General features: G+C 49.6%; 1 protein-coding gene across 1 annotated transcript in view; it reads left to right on the forward strand.

Annotated features, from left to right (window-relative positions):
- The window catches only part of LOC139241096 (low-density lipoprotein receptor-related protein 1-like), a 440,653-nt gene that overhangs the window by 226,289 nt on the left and 197,583 nt on the right, over nucleotides 1–16,781 (forward strand). The window contains 4 exon segments of the mRNA XM_070869785.1: nucleotides 8,136–8,230; nucleotides 9,968–10,117; nucleotides 13,432–13,569; nucleotides 15,119–15,244. Of these exon segments, the coding sequence (XP_070725886.1) occupies nucleotides 8,136–8,230; nucleotides 9,968–10,117; nucleotides 13,432–13,569; nucleotides 15,119–15,244 (509 nt within the window).

Here is a 16,781-nt window from a genome sequence, read left to right on the forward strand (position 1 = left end):
AGAAACAGAGTTGATTTTGAGTTGAAACCAGCCAGTTAGAGCAACCATTGGTTTAATATCTAAAAATGAAGTTCCCCTCAGTCCCCCCCACCCCCGAACAGCCCAAGATATGGATACGACCCTTTCCTGTAAATTCCTCACTGACACGTGACTCTGCTCGGTGATATGTTGCAGCTGTGCTGCAGTGTGTGGCGGACGGGCTGGAAATGCCGGTGTGCGGGAACCTTGGGCCTCTGCTAATCTTCGTGCAGCCCCACACATGGATGACAAATTTCTTCCAGATTGCACTGCGGCTGCAAGTGACTCTCGTGAGCCCCAGCGAGTTCCCCCTCCCCCACCCCTGCGCTCACTGACCTACCCCGGACCCTGTCCGGCAACGCCTCGATTTTAAACTTCAGTGTGTGTGTGTGTGTCAGCCGTGGGTCAGTGGGCAGCACCCTCGCCTCACACTGAGGGAGTGTCGGAGGGGCGGTACTGAGGGAGTGCCGCACTGTCGGAGGGGCAGTACTGAGGGAGTGCCGCACTGTCGGAGGGGCAGTACTGAGGGAGCGCCGCACTGTCGGAGGGGCGGTACTGAGGGAGCGCCGCACTATTTGGGAGGTGTTGCCGAAGAAGCCTTGGCGAGTTGCCGCGGTGCATCTTGTAGACGGTGCACACTGCAGCCACGGTGCGCCGGTGGTGGAGGGAGTGAGTGTTGAAGGTGGTGGAGGGAGTGAGTGTTGGAGGTGGTGGAGGGAGTGAGTGTTGGAGGTGGTGGAGGGAGTGAGTGTTGGAGGTGGTGGAGGGAGTGAGTGTTGAAGGTGGTGGAGGGAGTGAGTGTTGGAGGTGGTGGAGGGAGTGAGTGTTGGAGGTGGTGGAGGGAGTGAGTGTTGGAGGTGGTGGAGGGAGTGAGTGTTGGAGGTGGTGGAGGGAGTGAGTGTTGGAGGTGGTGGAGGGAGTGAGTGTTGGAGGTGGTGGAGGGAGTGAGTGTTGGAGGTGGTGGAGGGAGTGAGTGTTGGAGGTGGTGGAGGGAGTGAGTGTTGGAGGTGGTGGAGGGAGTGAGTGTTGGAGGTGGTGGAGGGAGTGAGTGTTGGAGGTGGTGGAGGGAGTGAGTGTTGGAGGTGGTGGAGGGAGTGAGTGTTGGAGGTGGTGGAGGGAGTGAGTGTTGGAGGTGGTGGAGGGAGGGAGTGTTGGAGGTGGTGGAGGGAGTGAGTGTTGGAGGTGGTGGGTAGCGTGGCCCATCGAGCGGCCTGCTTTGTCCTGGATGGTGTCGAGCTTCTCGAGTGTTTGTTGGAGCTGCAACTCATCCAGGCAAGTGGGGAGTGTTCCATCACACTCCTGACTTGTGTCTTGTCGATGGTGGGAATGCTTTGGGGAGTCGGGAGGTGAGAGTTTTCAGTCAAATGATCGCAAATAATATCACCAAGTTTAAGTTAACTTTTGTTGCAAAGACTGGAGCAACTGATCTTAGCATAATCTAAATCGTAGTTTAGTTTGTTCCTATGAAGAATTATTCTTGTATCTTTCTAAACGACCTGCAAAATACTGATCCAAATTATGAATGTTTTATTAAAATATTCTATTCACGCAAAGGTTCCAGCTTCAAAATGTTCAGTGCTCCATTACATCTCAAACACTCCAAAACAAAAAGCACGTCTGTTTAACGACTCATCTGAAAGACGGCCCCTCTGACAGTGCGGCGCTCCCTCAGTACTGCCCCTCCGACAGTGCGGCTCTCCCCCAGTACTGCCCCTCCGACAGTGCAGTGCTCCCTCAGTAGTGCCCCTCCGACAGTGCAGCACTCCCTCAGTACCGTCCCTCCGACAGTGCGGCGCTCCCTCAGTACTGCCCCTCCGACAGTGCGGCGCTCCCTCAGTACTGCCCCTCCGACAGTGTGGTGCTCCCTCAGTACCGCCCCTCCGACAGTGCGGCACTCCCTCAGTACCGCCCCTCCGACAGTACGGCGCTCCCTCAGTACTGCCCCTCCGACAGTGCGGCACTCCCTCAGTACTGCCCCTCCGACAGTGCGGCGCTCCCTCAGTACTGCCCCTCCGACAGTGCGGCGCTCCCTCAGTACTGCCCCTCCGACAGTGCGGCACTCCCTCAGTACTGCCCCTCCGACAGTGCGGCGCTCCCTCAGTACTGCCCCTCCGACAGTGCGGCACTCCCTCAGTACCATCCATTATTCTGGGGAGATAATATTAATATCATGAACGCGGGTGCTCCGTGTGGGTTATTGCGTTGTCATTCAAATCCTCCCTTCCTCTTGCACCCCCCCCACCCTCCCTCCAAGCCCCCAATCCACCCCACCCCAGCTCTCTACGACTGCACAATGACTTGCAACGAGATACTGAGGAAGATTTAGACGGGTAGCTTTTCAGCCTCTAAGTGCTCCACCTGGTGGCTGGGTTTCGAATTGCTGAAAAATCGCCACTTCCGACCAACTGCGGGGTGTTTCATCGAATCGTGGAGAAAGTTTGGCCCATCGAATCTGCGCTGACTCTATCCCAGAGCAATGCCGTCAGTCTCTCTCTTTCCCCATGTCCCTGCAATTTGTTTTCCTTCAAGAATAGATCCCATTTATCTAAGAACATCAGAAATAGGAGCAGGAGTCGGCCATTCGGCCCCTCGAGCCTGCTCCGCCATTTAATATGACCATGACTGATCCGATCATGGACTCAGCTCCACTTCCCCGCCCGCTCCCCATAACCCTTCACTCCCTTATCGCTCAAACATCTGTCTATCTCCACCTTAAATATATTCAATGTCCCAGCCTCCACAGCTCTCTGGGGCAGAGAATTCCACAGATTTACAACCCTCTGAGAGAAGAAATTCCTCCTCATCTCAGTTTTAAATGGGCGGCCCCTTATTCTAAGACCATGCCCCCTAGTTCTAGTCTCCCCCATCAGTGGAAACATCCTCTCTGCATCCACCTTGTCGAGCCCCCTCATAATCTGATACGTTTCGATAAGATCACCTCTCATTCTTCTGAACTCCAATGAGTAGAGGCCCAACCTACTCAACCTTTCCTCATAAGTCAACCCCCTCATCTCCGGAATCAACCGAGTGAACCTTCTCTGAACTGCCTCCAAAGCAAGTATATCCTTTCGTAAATACGGAGACCAAAACTGCACGCAGTACTCCAGGTGTGGCCTCACCAATACCCTGTATAACTGGAGCAAGACTTCCCTGCTTTTATACTCCATCCCCTTTGCAATAAAGGCCAAGATTCCATTGGCCTTCCTGATCACTTGCTGTACCTGCATACTATCCTTTTGTGTTTCATGCACAAGTAATGTACGCTCCTGCGAGTCTGCTCACAATGTTTGTAGAGAGCTGTTGTATCGTGATTGGCTTAGCCAGTCACGTGCTGTTCACAGTACTCAATAAAACCCCAGACAGTTGGGTTCGGGGGATTCACGATGGGGCAGGTGGTTGAGAGCCTGGTGGATGAACCGGTAATGTGTCGTGTGATTGTTAAACCTTTGCTAATAAACCAACAGGTTCGTAATCGCAATGTGTTGCTATGAATTCTTAAGCAAAGAACCCATGAAGCAAATACATTACAGAAGGTTCATGTCTCCACCTCCCTTTCAGGCAACACATTCCAAATTCTAACCACTCGTTGCGTTTAAAATAAAAAGATTTACCCTCACGTCATCTCTGGTTCTTTTGCCAATCGGTTTAAACCTGTGCCCTCTGCTTACTGACCCACCAGTCACTGCAAACCGGTTCTCTCGATTTACTGTCTATCTTCAGCAACGCCTCGATTTCATCCTTGTTTACAAACCCTTCCATGGCCTCCTCGCCTCCTCCCTATCTCTGTAACCTCATCCAGCCCCCTGCACCTCTCCCTATCTGTGTAACCTCCTCCAGCCCCTGCACCCCTCCCTATCTCTAACCTCCTACACCCTCCCTATCTCTGTAACCTCCTCCAGCCCCTACACCCCTCCCTATCTCTGTAACCTCATCCAGCCCCCTGCACCTCTCCCTATCTGTGTAACCTCCTCCAGCCACTGCACCCCTCCCTATCTCTGTAACCCCCTCCAGCCCCTACACCCCTCCCTATCTCTGTAACCCCATCCAGCCCCTACACCTCTCCCTTTCTCTGTAACCCCCTCCAGCCCCTACACCTCTCCCTATCTCTGTAACCCCCTCCAGCCCCTACACCTCTCCCTATCTCTGTAACCCCCTCCAGCCCTTACACCCCTCCCTATTTCTGTAACCCCCTCCAGCCCCTACACCTCTCCCTATCTCTGTAACCCCCTCCAGCCCCTACACACCTCCCTATCTCTGTAACCCTCTCCAGCCCCCTACACCCCTCCCTATCTCTGTAACGTCCTCCAGCCTCTACACCCCTCCCTATCTCTGTAACCTCCTCCAACCCCTTTACCCCTCCCTATCTCTGTAACCCCCTCCAGCCCTACAACCCCCCGAGATCTCTGCACTCCTCTAATTCTGCCCTCCTGACCATCCCTGATTATAATCGCTCCACCATCGGTGGCCGTGCCTTCTGTTGCCTGGGCCCCAAGCTCTGGAACTCCCTCCCTAAACCTCCCCGCCTCTCTACCTCTCTCTCTAATTCAGGACGCTCCTTAAAACATGCCTCTTCCTGCCCTAATTTCTTCTTTTGTGGATGATATTCCTGTGAAGCACCTTAGGACGTTTCACTACATTAAAGGTGTTACATAAATCATCATCACAGGCGCTCCCTCGAAGGGAGGATGACTTGCTTCCACGCCAAAAAAAGGGATGAGTTCCCAGGTGTTCCAATGAAGGACCTAATATTCCAGATCCCGAACTACATCCTGAAGGGTGGAAGATGCCTGTGGGTGGATTGTTTTAACGTGGGGTGACCGTTGCACACCAGCCACCACACGGGGCTTGACAGAGCGAGGTCTTGGTCCAGGGGCAAGGGTTAACCAGGACGACTGGAGACCAGCTCTGCTGCACGGACCCAGTGCACGCACATATCGCACAGTGTGGGCTGGGCCCGTGCTGCCCCTGGGCCCTCGGCTCTTCTGGGCCCCGATCACGTCCCTCTACGAACTCTCGCCGTTCCTTCGCCCCGACCTCACCACTCCTGCTGTACCTGCCCGCACTGCAGTCAGCCGTCGCCCTCCTGCAGCAGATCACGCTGCTCCCTGCACTGGTATACCGCCACACGCTGTTCCCTCCAATGGCCCCGGCCTGCCGATGGTCTTGCAGGCTGGGACCACGCCGATTTCCGGGTATAAATACAAGTTGTTGTCTAAACGCTTTGTGTTGGTCCTAAGACTGGGAACTCCAGCCCGGTGTGAACATCATATGCACGGTGTTGCTGGTGCCTCGTAGCGTGGACAAGGGAGAACCAGTGGATGTGGTGTATTTGGACTTTCAAAAGGCTTTTGACAAGGTCCCACACAAGAGATTGGTGTGCAAAATTAAAGCACATGGTATTGGGGGGTAATGTACTGCTGTGGATAGAGAACTGGTTGGCAGACAGGAAGCAGAGACTAGGAATAAACGGGTCCTTTTCAGAATGGCAGGCAGTGACTAGTGGAGTGCCGCAGGGTTCAGTGCTGGGACCCCAGCTATTTACAATATACATTACTAATTTAGATGAAGGAATTGAGTGTAATATCCCCAAGTTTGCAGATGACACTAAGCTGGGTGGCGGTGTGAGCTGTGAGGAGGATGCTAAGAGGCTGCAGGGTGACTTGGACAGGTTAGGTGAGTGGGCAAATGCATGGCAGATGCAGTATAATGTGGATAAATGTGAGGTTATCCACTTTGGTGGCATAAACAGGAAGGCAGAATATTATCTGAATGGTGACGGATTAGGAAAAGAGGAGGTGCAACGAGACCTGGGTGTCATGGTACATCAGTCATTGAAAGTTGGCATGCAGGTACAGCAGGTGGTGAAGAAGGCAAATGGCATGTTGGCCTTCATAGCGAGAGGATTTGAGTATAGGAGCAGGGAGGTCTTACTGCAGTTGTACAGGGCCTTGGTGAGGCCTCACCTGGAATATTGTGTTCAGTTTTGGTCTCCTAATCTGAGGAAGGACATTCTTGCTATTGAGGGAGTGCAGCGAAGGTTTACCAGACTGATTCCCGGGATGGCAGGACTGACAAATGAAGAAAGACTGGATCGACTGGGCTTATATTCACTGGAGTTTAGAAGGATGAGAGGGGATCTCATAGAAACATATAACATTCTGACGGGATTGGACAGGTTAGATGCAGGAAGAATGTTCCCGATGTTGGGTAAGTCCAGAACCAGGGGACACAGTCTAAGGATAAGGGGTAAGCCATTTAGGACCGAGATGAGGAGAAACTTCTTCACCCAGAGAATTGTGAACCTGTGGAATTCTCTACCACGGAAAGTTGTTGAGGCCAGTTTGTTAGATATATTCAAAAGGGAGTTAAATGTGGCCCTTACGGCTAAAGGGATCAGGGATATGGAGAGAAAGCAGGAATGGGATACTGAAGATAAGATTTGGGGCTTAATTTTGAAATTTGCAGACGACATGAAACTCAGAAATGTAGTTGACAGTGAGAAGGATGGTAGTGGACTTCAGGAGGACCGAGACAGGCTGGTGAAATGGCCAGACACATGACCGGATGAATTTTAACACGGAGAAGTGTGCAGTGATGCAGGTTGTTAGGAAGTACGATTCGAGACAGTAAGAACTAAATATAAGAACATAAGAAATAGGAGCAGGAGTCGGCCATTTGGCCCCTCGAGCCTGCTCCGCCATTTAATAAGGTTCACTCGGTTGATTCCAGAGATGAGGGGGTTGACTTATGAGGAAAGGTTGAGGAGGTTGGGCCTCTACTCATTGGAATTCAGAAGAATGAGAGGTGATCTTATGGAAACGTATCATATTATGAGGGGGCTTGTCAAGGTGGATGCAGAGAGGATGTTCCCACTGATGGGGGAGACTAGAACTAGGGGGCATGGTCTTAGAATAAGGGGCCGCCCATTTAAAACTGAGATGAGGAGGAATTTCTTCTCTCAGAGGGTTGTAAATCTGTGGAATTCTCTGCCCCAGAGAGCTGTGGAGGCTGGGACATTGAATATATTTAAGGTGGAGATAGACAGATTTTTGAGCGATAAGGGAGTGAAGGGTTATGGGGAGCGGGCGGGGAAGTGGAGCTGAGTCCATGATCGGATCAGCCATGCCCGTATTAAATGGCGGAGCAGGCTCGAGGGGCCGAATGGCCGACTCCTGCTCCTGTCCCCTTATGTTCTTAGGTAATACGATTGCGGCTGATCTGATCTTGGGCTCAGCTCCACTTCCCTGCCCGCTCCCCATAACGATTGATTCCCTTATAATTAAAAAAAATCTGTCTATCTCCACCTTAAGTATGTTCAATGACCCAGATTCCACAACTCTCTGGGTCAAAATTCTATGAATGGTACAGTTCTAAAGGGGTGCATGAACAGAGAGACCTGGGGGTATGTGTGCACAAATCGTTGAAGGTGGCAGGGCAGGTTGAGAAGGCGGTTGGAAAAGCTTACGGTCTCCGTGGCTTTATTAATAGAGGTGCAGAGTACAAAAACAAGGAAGTTCTGCTCAGCCTTTCTAAAACACTTTAGGGAGGGTGTGAGGGCCTGGGAGAGGGTGCAGGGGGAGATTGACCAGAATGGTCCCGGGGGGATGAGGGACTTCAGTGACGTGGGGAGACTGGAGAAGCTGGGGTTGTTCTCCTTGGAGCAGAGAAGGTTAAGGGGGAGATTTAATAGAGGGGTTCACAATCAGGAGGGGTTTTGATGGAGTAGATCGGGGAGAAACTGTTCCCGGGGGCAGGAGGGTGGGGTAACCAGAGGGACACAGATTGACGATAATCGGCGATGGAACCAGAGGGGGAGATGGGGAGAATGTGTTTACGCAGCGAGTTGTTGTGATCGGGAACGCGCTGCCTGAAAGGGCGGTGGGAGCAGATTCAATCGTGACTTTCAAACCGGGAATTGGGTAAATACTGGAAGGGGAAAAATTCACAGGGCTGTGGGGGAAAGGGCAGGGGGGGAGTGGGACTGATTGGGTCGCTCTGTCACAGCACGGGCAACGATGGGCCCAATGGGATCCTGCTGTGCTGTGAGTTTAGCTCGCACTGTGTGTGATGTGCTGCCTCATGCTAACTCTGCCTGTTTTTCTCTCTCTCACTCTCAGGAAATTATTTTGGACGGACGGCGATAGCCTCAATGTGGCCAACATGGATGGCACCAACACGACAGTCCTGTTCACCAACCAGAAGGGACCAGTCGGTGAGTTTCAGACATAAGGACATAAGAAATAGGAGCAGGAGTCAGCCATTCGTCCCCTCGAGCCTGCTCCGCCATTTAATAAGATCCTGCAAATCCCCCGGGAGGACAGACGCACCAACGTTAGCGTCCTCGACCAGGCCAACATCCCCAGCATCGAAGCACTGACCACACTCGACCAGCTCCATTGGGCAGGGCCACATTGTCCGCATGGCCCCCAGACACGAGACTCCCAAAGCAAGCGCTCTACTCGGAACTCCTTCACTGGCAAACAGGCCAAAGGTGGGCAGAGGAAACGTTACAAGGGACCACCCTCAAAGCCTCCTTGGCCAAGTGCAACATCCCCACCGACACCTGGGAGCCCCTGGCCCAAAGACCAGTCCGCCCTAAGTGGAGGAAGTGCATCCGGGAGGGCGCTGAGCACCTCGAGTCTCGTCGCCGAGAGCGTGCAGAAACCAAGCGCAGGCAGCGGAAGGAGCGTGCGGCAAACCAGTCCCACCCTCCCCTTCCCTCAACGTCTATCTGTCCCACCTGTGACAGGGACTGTGGTTCCCGTATTGGACTGTTCAGTCCCCTCAGGACTCGTGTTTAGAGTGGAAGCAAGTCTTCCTCGATTCCGAGGGACTGCCTGTGATCATGGCTGATCCGATCATGGACTCAGCTCCACTTCCCCGCCCGCTCCCCATAACCCTTCACTCCCTTATTGCTCAAAAATCTGTCTATCTCCACCTTAAATGTATTCAATGTCCCAGCCTCCACAGCTCTCTGGGGCAGAGAATTCCACAGATTTACAACCCTCTGAGAGAAGAAATTCATCCTCATCTCAGTTTTAAATGGGCGGCCCCTTATTCTAAGACCATGCCCCCTAGTTCTAGATTACCCCGCGAGGGGAAACATCCTCTCTGCATCTACCCTGTCAATCCCGCTCAGAATTTTGCATTTCTATGAGATCCCCTCTCATTCTTCGAAATTCCAGTGAATATAAGCCTAGTCGATCCAGTCTTTCTTCATCTGTCAGTCCTGCCATCCTGGGAATCAGTCTGGTGAACCTTCGCTGCACTCCCTCAATAGCAAGAACGTCCTTCCTCAGATTAGGAGACCAAAACTGAACACAATATTCCAGGTGTGGTCTCACCAAGGCCCTGTACAACTGCAGTAAGACCTCCCTGCTCCTATACTCAAATCCTCTCCTGCATCTGTTAAGCTGTGTTCTCTCCTCCTTGGTGCCTGTTCTTCTTGCCTCGTCTGTGTCTGTATACATCCAGATTTTGAATAAGTTTGCCACTGTGGCGAGATTCGATCTAACCATCCATTTAACTGTTTTGGCCATGAGGTTGAATTGCTCCTGATTTGTTTGCAACCGATACTTCCATATGCTGTTAGCCCAAAAATGTGCACCTTGTGTGTGTGAGAGAGGGGGGGGGAACCTTTGTTGGTACCGACTCAACATCTCCAAATGGCTGGATCCCCACCCTGGTCAATCGAGTTCGGAGCCTCGTAACATTGCATTGTTGTTATGCATGGTCAGTTTTTTTTTGTTCCTGTTGACAGGATGTCCCCAACTTTTCCAGTTTAATTCCAAAGCTTTTATTTTCAGTTCCTGCTCTGTTTTTGCTGAAGATTAGTAGCCTTATACTCCACTTGATGCTGACTGACCCTCTGAGTACTTTTCTGTTTTTAATCCCTGTTTCCCTCTGTGTGTCCCGCCCCTGGTCTTAACGGTTTGTGTTCTGACTGCAGGGTTGTCAATCGACTACAGGGAGAACAAACTATACTGGATCAGCTCGGGCAATGGGACCATCAACAGGTGTAACCTGGACGGGAGTGGACTGGTGGTGATCGAAACGGTCAAGAACAAACTGACCAAAGCCACCGCGCTGGCCATAATGGGTAAGTTCCCCTCGTCCAACAAAAACTTGTATTTACACAGCCACTTCAATGTCCCAAGGTGTTTCACAGGAGTGTTGTGGATGCTGGGCAGTCAATTGCAGCTTTTTAAACTGAGATTGATAGAATTTTGTTGGGTAAAGGGATTAAGGGTTAGGTTACCAAGGCAGTCTGATGGAGTTAAGGTACAGATCAGCCATGAGCTGATTGAATGGCAGAACAGGCTCGAGGGGCTGAATGGCCTCCTCCTGTTCCTAATGTAACAGGCTCGAGGGGCTGAACGGCCTCCTCCTGTTCCTAATGTAACAGGCTCGAGGGGCTGAATGGCCTCCTCCTGTTCCTAATGTAACAGGCTCGAGGGGCTGAATGGCCTCCTCCTGTTCCTAATGTAACAGGCTCAAGGGGCTGAATGGCCTCCTCCTGTTCCTAATGTAACAGGCTCGAGGGGCTGAATGGCCTCCTCCTGTTCCTAATGTAACAGGCTCAAGGGGCTGAATGACCTCCTCCTGTTCTTAATGTAACAGGCTCGAGAGGCTGAATGGCCTCCTCCTGTTCCTAATGTAACAGGCTCGAGGGGCTGAATGGCCTCCTCCTGTTCCTAATGTAACAGGCTCGAGGGGCTGAATGGCCTCCTCCTGTTCCTAATGTAACAGGCTCGAGGGGCTGAATGACCTCCTCCTGTTCCTAATGTAACAGGCTCGAGGGACTGAATGGCCTCCTCCTGTTCCTGATGTAACAGGCTCGAGGGGCTGAATGGCCTCCTCCTGTCCCTAATGTAACAGGCTCGAGGGGCTGAATGGCCTCCTCCTGTTCCTAATGTAACAGGCTCGAGGGGCTGAATGGCCTCCTCCTGTCCCTAATGTAACAGGCTCGAGGGGCTGAATGGCCTCCTCCTGTCCCTAATGTAACAGGCTCGAGGGGCTGAATGGCCTCCTCCTGTTCCTAATGTAACAGGCTCGAGGGGCTGAATGGCCTCCTCCTGTTCCTCATGTAACAGGCTCAAGGGGCTGAATGACCTCCTCCTGTTCCTAATGTAACAGGCTCGAGGGGCTGAATGGCCTCCTCCTGTTCCTGTGTTTCGAGAACCTGACCCCAGCAGAGTGCTTGCTGAAGACTTGTGTCTGGAAGGACGCAGGCTGAATCCTAAACAGAAAACCAGTAAGTTTGCAAGCCTGCAGCTGAGTGAATTCTCGTTAATCAGCCGCGATCTCTGTGCTCACAATTCCAATAAATAATAAATGGGAACGGCTTTGTGTGGTTTAAAAAAAAAAAATGACCTGCACTGATTAAAGTGCCGAACCTCTGCGTCTTGTCAGCAGCCTGTTCATCCCAAGAGTGCCCGTAAATTATGCTCCGCGATACTGCACAGCTTCACCGATTTATTAGTTTATTGATCCGGCCAGGAGTTTGCTCATAAATTGGATTGTTGCAATATAGGCCCGAGAATTGCAATTGGTGGCTTCCCACTGGTGGACACCTCCGACCAAAATGTATTTTTACAAAAGTGGTGGTCCCAGAGGAAAGGTATACTTGTTCCAGTCGCAGCCCAGCGTAAGAGGCCCACGCATCCCAGGAACGTACGTGCAGTCTGGGATTACATAGGCCTGGACCACCCATCACAATGGCCCAGAAATTCCAGTCGGAGGCTTAAGAACATGTTGGGGTAAAAGCAGAGTCTTCTGTCCTTCGGGGTGGACTAAGCGATATAGTTAATCGACACCCCCGCCCGTCTGTTGTACAGCGACCACGGAAGCGAACACACGAAATCCCAGGTTCAACCGGCTTTTATTCCGAGCAATGCACGGGAAGGTTCGGTCGTGGAACCTCCGAAATTCAAGAGTTTTTCGAGCATAATTTGCGCAGGTTTTGGAGAGGAGCTAGCCTCTTGCAAAATCATCGCTAGGTCTATTGTTATCAGTGAAGTTACATTGATTTATTGACTCTTACCCGACGGGCTAGGAGTGGTACATACCAACTGCCCATCTCTCATCATTGTGTTGTTCCATTTTGCCCTCAACCCCAGTCTATCCAACGCCGAGGGTGTTTGTACTGGCTTCTGTATCTCTTCCTCAGCGACTTCTAAACAAACTGCTGACTTTGGCTGTTTAAGTGTTACTAAGGTTAAGCTATAGTTTAATGCGTATAAGTGTGCAATACCTGTACAATAAAGTGTTACATAGGCAATTTATAAGTTCGCTATCTTCAGCATAATTCTGACCCCCTATTTGCAACCTTACAATTTATCCCTTACAAACGTTAGAAATAGGAGCAGGAGTTGGCCATTCGGCCCCTCAAGCCTGCTCCGTCATTTAATACGATCATGGCTGATCCGATCATGGACTCAGCTCCACTTCCCCGCCCGCTCCCCATAACCCTTCACTCCCTTATCGCTCAAAAATCTGTCTATCTCCACCTTAAATATATTCAATGTCCCAGCCTCCACAGCTCTCTGGGGCAGAGAATTCCACAGATTTACAACCCTCAGAGAGAAGAAATTCCTCCTCATCTCAGTTTTAAATGGGCGGCCCCTTATTCTAAGACCATGCCCCCTAGTTCTAGTCTCCCCCCATCAGTGGAAACATCCTCTCTGCATCCACCTTGTCGAGCCCCCTCATAATCTTGTACGTTTCGATAAGATCACCTCTCATTCTTCTGTATTCCAATGAGTAGAGGCCCAACCTCCTCAACCTTTCCTCATAAGTCAACCCCCTCATCTCCGGAATCAACCGAGTGAACCTTCTCTGAACTGCCTCCAAAGCGAGTATATTCTTTCTTAAATACGGAGACCAAAACTGCACGCAGTACTCCAGGTGTGGCCTCACCAATACCCTGTATAACTGTAGCAAGACTTCCCTGCTTTTATACTCCATCCCCTTTGCAATAAAGGCCAAGATACCATTGGCCTTCCTGATCACTTGCTGTACCTGCATACTAACCTTTTGTGTTTCATGTACAAGTACCCCCAGGTCCCGCTGTACTGCGGCACTTTGCAATCTTTCTCCATTTAAATTATAATTTGTTTTTCTATTTTTTCTGCCAAACTGGATAACCTCACATTTTCCCACATTATACTCCATCTCTCAAATTTTTGCCCACTCACTGAGCCTGTCTATATCCCTTTGCAAATTTGTTGTGTCCTCCTCACACATTGCTTTCCGACCCATCTTTGTATCGTCAGCAAACTTGGCTACATTACACTCGCTCCCTTCATCCAAGTCGTAGATTGTAAATAGTTGAGGCCCCAGCACTGATCCCCGCGACACCCCCACTCGTGTTGATTGCCGCGCAGTTGACCCTGCTGTTCTTTGTGTGACCAGGAGACAAGTTGTGGTGGGCAGACCAGGCAGCTGAGCAGGTGGGCACGTGCGGGAAGGATGGCTCGGATCTCGTGGTGCTGCGGAATAGCACCACCCTGGTCATGCACATGAAGGTTTACGACGAGGAGATCCAGCATGGTAAGAGTCGGGGCAAGGAGGGGACAAAGGGGGAGGTTTGTGGTGCGACCGTGAAAAAATGGTTCATTTGAGAGAGAGAGAACAAAAAGAAAGACTTGCATTTATATAGCGCCTTTCACGACCACCGGACGTCCCAAAACGCTTTACAGCCAATGAAGTATTTTGGAGTGTAGTCACTGTTGTAATGTGGGAAACGCCAATTAGTGCACAGCAAGCTCCCACACACAGCGATGTGATAATGACCCAGATCATCTGTTTTAGTGATGTTGGTCGAGGGATAAATATTGGCCCCAGGACACCGGGGAGAACTCCCCCTGCTCTTCTTCCAAATAGTGGCCGTGGGATCTTTTACATCCACCCGAGAGGGCAGACGGGGCCTCGGTTTAACGTCTCATCTGACAGCGCAGCGCTCCCTCGGCACTGCCCCTCCGACAGCGATTCATTGATAAGATAGATAGATTCATTGAATAGATAGATCGATTCATTGATAAGATAGATCGATTCATTGATAAGATAGATCGATTCATTGAATCGATAGATCGATTCATTGAATAGATAGATCGATTCATTGAATAGATAGATAGATTCATTGATAAGATAGATAGATTCATTGAATAGATAGATTGATTCATTGATAAGATAGATAGATTCATTGATAAGATAGATCGATTCATTGAATAGATAGATCGATTCATTGAATAGATAGATCGATTCATTGATAAGATAGATAGATTCATTGATAAGATAGATAGATTCATTGAATATAGATCGATTCATTGAATAGATAGATCGATTCATTGATAAGATAGATCGATTCATTGAAGAGATAGATCGATTCATTGAATAGATAGATCGATTCATTGAATAGATAGATCGATTCATTGATAAGATAGATCGATTCATTGAAGAGATAGATCGATTCATTGAATAGATAGATCGATTCATTGATGAGATAGACAGATTCATTGATAAGATAGATAGATTCATTGATAAGATAGATAGATTGAATAGATAGATACAATAAATAGATACAGTAAATAGATAAATACAATAAATAGATCGATAGATACAATAAATAGATAGATACAATAAATAGATAGATTCATTGAATAGATAGATACAATAAATAGATAGATAGATAGATACAATAAATAGATAGATACAATAAATAGATAGATTCATTGAATAGATAGATACAATAAATAGATAGATAGATTTACAGATAGATAGATTCATTGAATAGATAGATACAATAAATAGATAGATAGATTTACAGATCGATAGATACAATAAATAGATAGATACAATAAATAGATAGATTTGCAGATAGATAGATACAATAAATAGATAGATACAATAAATAGATAGATACAATAAATAGATAGATTTACAGATAGATAGATACAATAAATAGATAGATACAATAAATAAATATAGATTTATAGATAGATTCATTGATTGGATAGTTAGATCGAGCAGCCTCTTTCGGCGCTGTATCAGTCCATGTTTGCTGATTATATTTTGCTGAGACTCTGGTTGTTTCCCCCAGGCAAGAACCCATGCAGCGACAGCAATGGGGACTGCTCCCAGCTCTGCTTGCCCACCTCGGAGTCCAGCCGGGCGTGCTTGTGTACCGCCGGGTACAGTCTGAAGAGCGGAGAACAATCCTGTGAAGGTGAGGTGGGACAGCGACAGTGGGGGGAGACAGGTCAGGCCAGCCTTGGAGCAACGGCAGCTTAACACCCTTCAGCACACAAATAACAACACAAGAAATAGGAGCAGGAGTCGGCCATTCGGCCCCTTGAGCCTGCTCCGCCATTTAATACGATCATGGCTGATCTTCGACCTCAACTCCACTATCCTGCCCGATCCCTTCATTCCCATCGTGGCCCAAAAATCTATCGATCACAGCCCTGAATATACCTTTCCCGCCTGATCCCCAAATTCTGACGGGATTGGACAGGTTAGATGCAGGAAGAATGTTCCCGATGTTGGGGAAGTCCAGAATCAGGGATCACAGTCTAAGGATAAGGGGTAAGCCATTTAGGACCGAGATGAGGAGAAACTTCTTCACTCAGAGAGTGGTGAACCTGTGGAATTCTCCACCACAGAAAGTTGTTGGGGCCAGTTCGTTGGATATATTCAAAAGGGAGTTAGATGTGGCCCTTACGGCTAAAGGGATCAGGGGGTATGGAGAGAAAGCAGGAATGGGGTACTGAGGGAATGATCAGCCATGATCATATTGAATGGTGGTGCAGGCTCGAAGGGCCGAATGGCCTACTCCTGCATCTATTTTCTATGTTTCTATCCCTTGATTCCCGTAGAATCCAAAAATCTACCGATCTCAGCCTTGAATATACTCAACGACTGAGCCTCCACAGCCCTCGGGCAGAGAATTCCAAAGATTCACCCCTCTCTGAGTGAAGAAATTCCTCCTCATCTCAGTCCTAAATGGCCGACCCCTTATCCTGAGACTGTGACCCCTGGTTCTAGACTCCCCAGCCCGGGGGGAAACACCCTCCCTGCATCTACCCTGTCAATCCCCCTCAGAATCTGGTCTGTTTCAATGGGATCACCTCTCATTCTTCTAAACTCCAGAGAATATCGGCCCATTCTACACAATCTCTCCTCATAGGACAATCCCCCCACATCCCAGGAATCAGTCTGGTGAACCTTCGCTGCACTCCCTCTATGGCAAGTATATCCTTCCTTAGGTAAGGAGACCGACACTGTACACAATACTCCTGGTGTGGTCTCACCAGGGCCCTGTATAACTGCAGTAAGACATCTTTACTCTTATACTCAAACCCTCCTGTAATAAAGGCCAACATACATTTGCTGTAAACACTTGCTGTACCTGCAGGTTAACTTTCAGTGATTGGTGTACAAGGACAGCCAGGTCCCTCTGTACACCGACATTTCACAATCTCTCACTGTTTATAAAATACTCTGCTTTTCGAGTTTTCCGACCAAAGTGGATAACTTCACATTTACACACATTATATTCCATTTGTCAAATGGGTTCAAAGGCACAGGAGGGGTGGAGCAATGGAGGGGGAAAGAGGTATTTACAAAGAAAGACTTGCATTTATATAGCGCCTTTCACCCCCTCAGTACGTCCCAAAGCGCCTCACAGCCAATGAAGTACTTTTTTTGAAGTGCGGTCACTGTTGTATTCAAGGAAACGCGACAGCCAATTTGTACACAGCAAG

This window comes from Pristiophorus japonicus, chromosome Y, assembly GCF_044704955.1.
Source record: "Pristiophorus japonicus isolate sPriJap1 chromosome Y, sPriJap1.hap1, whole genome shotgun sequence".
Taxonomy (NCBI): domain Eukaryota; kingdom Metazoa; phylum Chordata; class Chondrichthyes; family Pristiophoridae; genus Pristiophorus; species Pristiophorus japonicus.